General features: G+C 40.7%; 1 protein-coding gene across 1 annotated transcript in view; it reads left to right on the top strand.

The window, feature by feature from the left end:
• Nucleotides 1-7754, top strand: part of DRD4 (dopamine receptor D4) — a gene marked incomplete at its 3' end in the record, with an annotated part of 37749 nt that overhangs the window by 27749 nt on the left and 2246 nt on the right. The window contains exon 3 of the mRNA XM_081314277.1: nt 3617-4170. Coding sequence (XP_081170403.1) covers nt 3617-4170 — 554 coding nt within the window. The remainder of the gene's footprint in view (nt 1-3616; nt 4171-7754) is intronic.

Here is a 7754-nt window from a genome sequence, read left to right as displayed (position 1 = left end):
CACTTTATCAAGGCAAGCTTTTTGTGGTCTATAAAGCAATATTCTATTCAGGAAAGGCAATTCAGATATGATCGGCTCCTTTCTCACTAACAGAAGCTGAAGAACTAATTCTTACAATAATTGCAGTTTGGGATTTTCTTACTGGAAAGACCTCAGTGCCTACCAAATAAAGGCAAGAATGATATTGGGAAGCTCTAGGAAACATAGGTGGTTTATTGTCTGTATGTCTCTTCTGACTATTTTGTTTTATCCTATCAGCTGCTGGGAACCCCATCCACTTCCTCCCCCCCCCCCCCCGTTGTCCAGCTAGTCAGAAAAAGCTGCTTCTATTCCAAGAAAAACTGAACATCACTTCTACTATAACGTTTTCATGCTGTCACTGCTGAGCAAAGAAGGGGGAAAGTATTTTTTTTTCCTTTGAACTATGGACAGTAGCAGAAAGAACAGAACATAAGCTGTCTTACCCATACCAGCCAAAGACCATTGTTTTCAGCCAATTATCAAAATGGTTTTGAATTGAAACTAAGAAAGCGGCAGAGACAATTCTTTTTTCTGTGGCTACCAACCAAGGAACTGCTGATAATATGTATTGACATTTTAAATGGAGGGGATTGCCCTGTTCAAATGACTTCCCCATGGATCTGCCTCTTTGGTTAGACCTGCGCTGACACATGTAGGGTTTGCTTTGCCCAAGGCAAAAGATAAGTTTAGGGTTAATGACCTTTGTGTTTTCAAACCTGTAGGGGGAACTCTTTTTTTTTGTCTCCAAATGCTTGTTATAACGCTGTTAATTCACTAAAGCATTCATATCACACAGTCTGTCTTGAGATTGATTTTAACTTGCAGACCTGAAATATCTGCCCTAATTTTTGGACTCTGTTGTTTCCTCTGCTTCTTCTCCTTTTTATAACCACTTCCCTGATGAAGTGTTCTAGTGAACAAAAATGTTGTTGTTAGTTGCGAAGTCGTGTCCGACCCATCGTGACCCTATGGACAACGTTCCTCCAGGCTTTCCTGTCCTCTACCATCTTCTGGAGTCCATTTAAGCTCACGCCTACTGCTTCAGTGACTCCATCCAGCCACCTCATTCTCTGTTGTCCCCTTCTTCTATTGCCCTCAATCTTTCCCAGCATTAGGCTCTTCTCCAGTGAGTCCTTCCTTCTCATTAGGTGGCCAAAGTATTTGAGTTTTAGCTTCAGGATCTGGCCTTCTAAAGAGCAGTCAGGGTTGATCTCCTCTAGGACTGACCGGTTTGATCGCCTTGCAGTCCAAGGGACTCGCAGGAGTCTTCTCCAGCACCATAGTTCAAAGGCCTCAATTCTTTGGCGCTCAGCCTTACATTGCAACTGGGAAGACCATAGCCTTGACTATACGCACTTTTGTTGACAGGGTGATGTCTCTGCTTTTTAGTGTGCTGTCTAGATTTGCCATGGCTTTCCTCCCCAGGAGCAAGCGTCTTTTAATTTCTTGGCTACAGTCCCCATCTGCAGTGATCTTGGAGCCCAGGAAAATAAAATCTGTCACTATCTCCATTTCTTCCCCATCTATTTGCCAGGAATTGAGAGGGCCGGATGCCATGATCTTGGTTTTCTTAATGTTTAGTTTCAACCCAACTTTTGCACTCTCCTTCTTCACCCGCAAGAAGAGACTCTTCAGTTCTTCTTCACTTTCTGCCATTAGAGTGGTATCATCTGCAGTGAACACAAATATTCATGCCCATTTCCAGTGATCCCAGGAAGAAGGAGAGAATTGAGCCTAGTTAGTACTTGGATTAGAGAGCTCCAGGAAAGCTTCTGTAGACTAGAAGGTGAAAGCATCTTGTCACCCTGTAAATTTGGGAAGATGAAAGCATATCTCAGGAGAAGTCAGAAAAAAAACATTTCTATTTTGTTCCCAAGAAAGCCACACAGAGACATTATTATTCTTGAAATTATCAAGAGTTGTGCTTGGTTTAAAGGAAACTTCATTTTGGGCTACCATATCCGAGTTTCAAAAATCCAAATAACCTCTAAATGAAATGAAAGTGTTTTCACCTTACTGATATCTATTGATCATTCAGTTGTTTGCATAGAGATAATGAATTCCCTTCCCCCGCACACACACACTATCTTTAATAAAGATATTGCCCAATTTGTGATTCAAATACTCATTTGTGGTACAGGGATAAAAGTACTTGGAGCCATGACAATCAGTTCAATCAAAACCTCTTCTGAATGTATTCCTCCACATGCTAAAAATGTTCTGCTCTGGGTAGGAACTTGTGCATTTCCCCTGCACTTTATACCACCATCTGCTCCATTGTCCCCAAATTTCACATCTTGAATGTTAACTGTGAAAGAGTGCTGATGACACACACAAATACTTTTAAACAATTTTGCATATATAACAGTCAGTCTGCGTTAAGGAAAAAGAAGAATAAATATGGGAGCACTGCATTGGACTAGCAGAAATTTTAGTGTGCATTTGAAAGAAATGACTTTACCCTGACCTTTGGGGACTATTGCTGCTATTTACAACTTCAGCTGGCCGTACAACAAAGCCTTTCAGCTGATAGCAATATTTGCTGCATTTGATTTGAAAAATAATCCAAAATACAAGACCACAGACCGAATAGAAATTGAAATACAAAGCAGGGAAATACAGTATTTTCCGGCGTATAAGACGACCCGGCGTATAAGATGACCCCCCAACTTTTGAGAAGATTTTCATGGGTTAAAAAGTCGTCTTATACGCCGGAAAATACGGTAAGATAGATATATTTAACAGACAGAAAGGGTTTTCCAGCTCAAACTTTAGGGAATTATCATGTTTCTTGATTTTTTACCAACAAGTTTTCATCTCACCAGGTCAGATTTTCTTTTACTAGCTCACAGTTTATAAGTATGGTACTAACTATACCATCTTAAAACGATTTGGCTCATGCAGGTTGAATGTATAAAAATACCCAAAAGTTAAGTCCTTTTTTCCCCCTCTCTCTTCCAAGAAAATGGCAAATCCTGGCTCTTTTTTCCCCTAATTCTGCCTTGTTAAAAAAAAAAGAGTGGTCGTACAGGAATATTTTGATTGACACACACTGCTGTCTTTTACAGAGGCAAACGTATATGCTAAATAACTAAGGCTGAGACCTATTAGAACCCATTTTCTTCTGGAAAGGCCCAGTTTTTAGAACGTGTTTGTCAATTTAGTTGCAACTGTCTTTTACCAATGGTATGGATTGATTGAAGGGAGAGAAGCAATATCATGGAGCCATTATGAGGAGAATAAATGTTCCATACAACAGGCAAGCGTAATTGGTAATTGGCAAGGGTAATTGGTAATTGCCAAAGGTAATTGGATGAACAAAGAACTTGTGCAGGGAAATGTTGGTATTTCAAAATGGAGAAATAGGGGTAAAAGAATATTTTGTGTTTGCCTTGCGGTGGCATAGCCACACAATAATGCTGCATTTCCTAAATAATGAATGGGCAGTATGAGAGACAAAATGGGAATTTCAACCCAGGAACACCTGAAACATATATGGCCCAGCTCCATCTTCTAGCTTAGAGTTTGTTCTGCTTTACCATTGTGAAGTAAACACAAGGAACCCCGTGGTGACGCCCTGTTTTCTGTCATCCAGGTTCATTGCTGTCTCTGTCCCACTGAACTATAATCGACGACAGATTGACCTGCGTCAACTGATCCTCCTCTCTACCACTTGGATCTTTGCTTTTGCTGTGGCATCCCCAATTATCTTTGGCCTCAACAACGTTCCAGACCGGGACCCATCTTTATGTCGTCTGGAGGATCACAATTATATTGTATATTCCTCCATCTGTTCCTTCTTCATTCCTTGTCCTGTCATGCTGGTCCTCTACTGCGGCATATTCCATGCACTTAGGCGCTGGGAAGAGGCTCGGAAAGCCAAGCTGAAGAGTAGCATTTATTTGGGCAATAGGCAGGTATATGGTCCCCCACCTGTTACTGAGAAGAACCAGGAGGATATCAAGGCCGGGGAACTCAACCCCTGTGCCTGCTCTGATTGCACTTTACCCAGGGATTACAAGAACAATGGCATTCAAACTATGTCCTATCCACACATCAAATATGCACCAAACGGAGGACTCGGTAGGAAGCCAGCCAAAATCAATGGCAGGGAAAGGAAGGCCATGAAGGTGCTTCCAGTTGTGGTTGGTGAGTATAAAACATTAAATGGTTTTCAGGGTCATAAACCATCAAGACAGCTCAATTCCAGATCAGGATGGCTGTAAAACCTGGGTATTAAAAAAAAATTAGGATACAGGCATGCAGAGACATTTGCCATAACTGATAAGTACAGCATGACACAGAAACTGCCTTTTTTTTGTTCCTCATTTGGTGTCTCTTAATTGCACTTTAATGGCTGATTAGACAGATACTCCAAAAGGATGAAATGAGTATTGCGCATCTGATCATGTTTGGAAGACTGAGTCCTCTGAAACTCCCTTCATAGTATACGTGCGTGTTTGTACACATGGATACACATTCCTCACCTCTGAACAGTTGAGCTGTTGGGTTCCAAGATCCTTTGCCTTTAACAGATGTGCGGCAGGCAGAATCTAAACAATTAAATCCTATTCCACCATCACATTCCCACACTGAGATATTTATTGTACTTTCGCTACAGCTTCATAATGGTTTGGAGGGATTGAAGAGTAAAAATGATACCATGCAAAGATTCTCTGCGTTTAGTAGGGAAAAGTCCAACCAAATGGCCTTTTTTAAAGGAGACCTATAGATTGAGGCAACAATGTTCTTCAAAATGGGAGTCAGAAGAATTGTTCAGCAGCCTGGTAGTGTGAGGCTATTAACTGCAATAGCCTCATCCTACCAGGCTACCAAATAATTCTTGCAACCACTATATTATCATGGATTGAATTATGTATTCGTGGAAATGGATCTTCTGAGGTGTATTGTTGATGCATCAGAGCAACTGCAAAGGATAGCAGTAAACAAACATGAGGGAGTATAAAAATGACATACAGGGACCTTCAGATGACAGTTCAGATTTTGTTCAGTCCCAGGTTTTGTGCAGTTGGTTGGCTATTGTGAGAAATGATTGCTGGACTAGGTAGGCCAGGGGTCTGATCCAGCAGGTCATTGCTTATGTTCCTATGAATCAGAAGTTGAGACTTCACCATTGCAGTAGTTCTGACTGGAAATGAGTATCACAGTGTTCATGTTCTTGAAAAACAGAGATGAAGCTAGCTCATAAAAGACATCCTGGCAGTCAAAATTTTTGCCCTGATAGTGTCAAACCCAAAAGACACAGACTTTTTTCTTTAGGCACAAAAATATCCACCCATAGTTGCTCAGACATCTCAATTCAGATAAGCAATTTTTCCCACCCTGGCCAGTTGATCTGATTAGTTAATCAAGTCCTTCCTTAATTTATTGATCTTTTGAGGATAATCTGAAAAGACAGCAGGATTTTTTCACCAACTGTTTCAGACATGCACTGAACTCCATGCATGATTCATGCCCTCTGGGATCTATCCAGATTTCTGCTGCAGGTTTTGGTATACTGTTCTGGGGGTGGGGGGGGGAGAGAAATAGGGGATCTCAATCCTGTATAATATTCTGCTTATAAACTGATTGTGCCATTCAAACTATAGAGATTTCAAGCTGCATCCGGGAGTAACAGAAACAGCTGAGCTTTTTATTTGCTAAGAATGGACAAAGAAAACAATATAAACTTCAGATCCTTCTCTCTCTTTTTTAATATAAAAGTACAGAACGATTCATGTTAATTTTGACATTTATGTAGCTGACTTTATACTGTAATACCTTATTCTGAACATGTTCTCAATTTCTGTAGGTGCAGCATAGGCACCAGGAAATAGATTCCACTCATTTCAGTAAGATCTGCAACATCTTAAAATCTACCCAGAGAATTTTATTTTTCCTCTGTTTCCCCCCCCCCTTTAAATCGCTTGAACTGCCAAATCCTCCTTATATCAGACTTCCCACAGAAGAGCAGTCTGATCCAGTGATTGAACAAAAGTTCAGGATTCCCTTTGACATTCAGTAAAGGAGCACATAGAGTATCTGAACAAACAACAGATAGTGGATTACCATTTTGACAACACAAATAGTTTCTAGTTTTCTTTCTACTGCCATCTATAGTATTCTGGATTTATTGCAGCCAAGATTTTGTCAGCCACATTCAGTTCAGTGAAAGGGTCAGAGCTCTGAATGGAAAAGGGCATCTGCTGCATATGAAAACGCCATTTTAATTTTGGAACTTTGGCGATGGAGCCTCTTACAACAATTTGCTTTCCTCCGTCAGAAAGCAGGCTCGGTTTTGCAGATCTGGAAATGTGATGCTGAAGGAGGAAGGACAGATAAGAAATGTCACAAGAAGTACCGTAGATGCTCTTGCTCTTTTCTTCCGTGTTTGACACTCGGGTCCGTGAATAGAGCTGCCTCTGTAGTGGCTCACTCTGCACAACCTTTCCATTGTAACTTAAGCCATTTGTGGGTGTGAATCGGAGCACATCCAGCCTGTATGCATTTTAATGAAAGTTAGATGACATATTAAGCACTTTACAGCTGAATATTAGCAACATTAAAGGTCTCCAGCTCCTTACAATCATTTCCATACCAGAGCCTCCCTTTGGAAGAATTGCATTTGAAAAACGCTCTACTGTCTTCCCTGGATAGGCTTGCAGCAATCCAGATGCAAAAGCAAAAGATATTCAGAGCACACATGGGTGAATATAGGTGTTGAAGGTAGGAAAGTGGAACATGCATTATATTGCAAAAACTACAACATATATAGTATGCAAGAGTGGACTGGGTGTCAGTATGCCTTAATCCCCGGTAGCCTATGTACACATACTCAGGTTGCCAGTGTATACACACATGATGCATACTTGGTAATTCTGCAAAGAAGCAACCATGTGATCACAGGAAGATATATGTTTGATTTAAAAAAGCTCTGAGAAGTGCAACACGTGTCCATGCAGACTACAAATCACCTTTCCCCCCTTGACTCAATATTACTGCAAGTTATTATGATTTCAGAAGTTTATTTTCCATGTTGAGAACTCGGTCTACATCTTCCCTGAATCAGCAACACAGTAAATCCCCACCCGTCCAGCTACAGAGACCGATTAAAAAGGGAAATGCTATGAAAACCAACATTCAATTTAAGGACAAATCCTCCACGCATATACCCATTTATTCCTTTAAAAAATAATTTTCACTGTGGTTTTTAAAAAAAAAAATGACACCAAACAACCCCCAAAGATCATTGTGTCTTTTCTCCAGCAAGAAAAGAGGAACCACATCTAATTAAACAAGATAACTGAAGAATAAAACGAGTTTTGAGCAGTGGTCTGCTGAGCTCTGTATAAATTGAAGGATGTTGCTTGCTACTGCACATTTCAAAATGATTTGTGCTATTTCCTACAAAGTGCTCTCAACACAAGAGCCTCCAGCTGCTTTGCAATGTCCCGCCAGGACATTGTCAATTTTCCAAGGAGGCTTGGTTCTTCCTTGGTTACCTTCTTGGCATGCCCTGTAGCAGCTACAGGAAGACAACCTGCCAGCGTTTCATGAATGCTCTAAAACCGAGGTTTCCCTGAGATCTCACTCAGACCTAGGACTTCCACTGGGATTGCATGTGAATTTGTTGAATAACAGGGAAGTTAGCTGCTGATTTGGGTTATCCTTAGGGACTTTGAAAATTAGAACAAAGGCAATATTTTTCTTCAGAGATAAAATGCTCCCCTTCC

Source organism: Vipera berus (genome assembly GCF_964194415.1).
Source record: "Vipera berus genome assembly, chromosome: 1".
Lineage (NCBI taxonomy): Eukaryota > Metazoa > Chordata > Lepidosauria > Squamata > Viperidae > Vipera > Vipera berus.
Note: the sequence above shows the minus strand (reverse complement) of the source record. Positions and strands in the feature narration are given on the sequence as shown.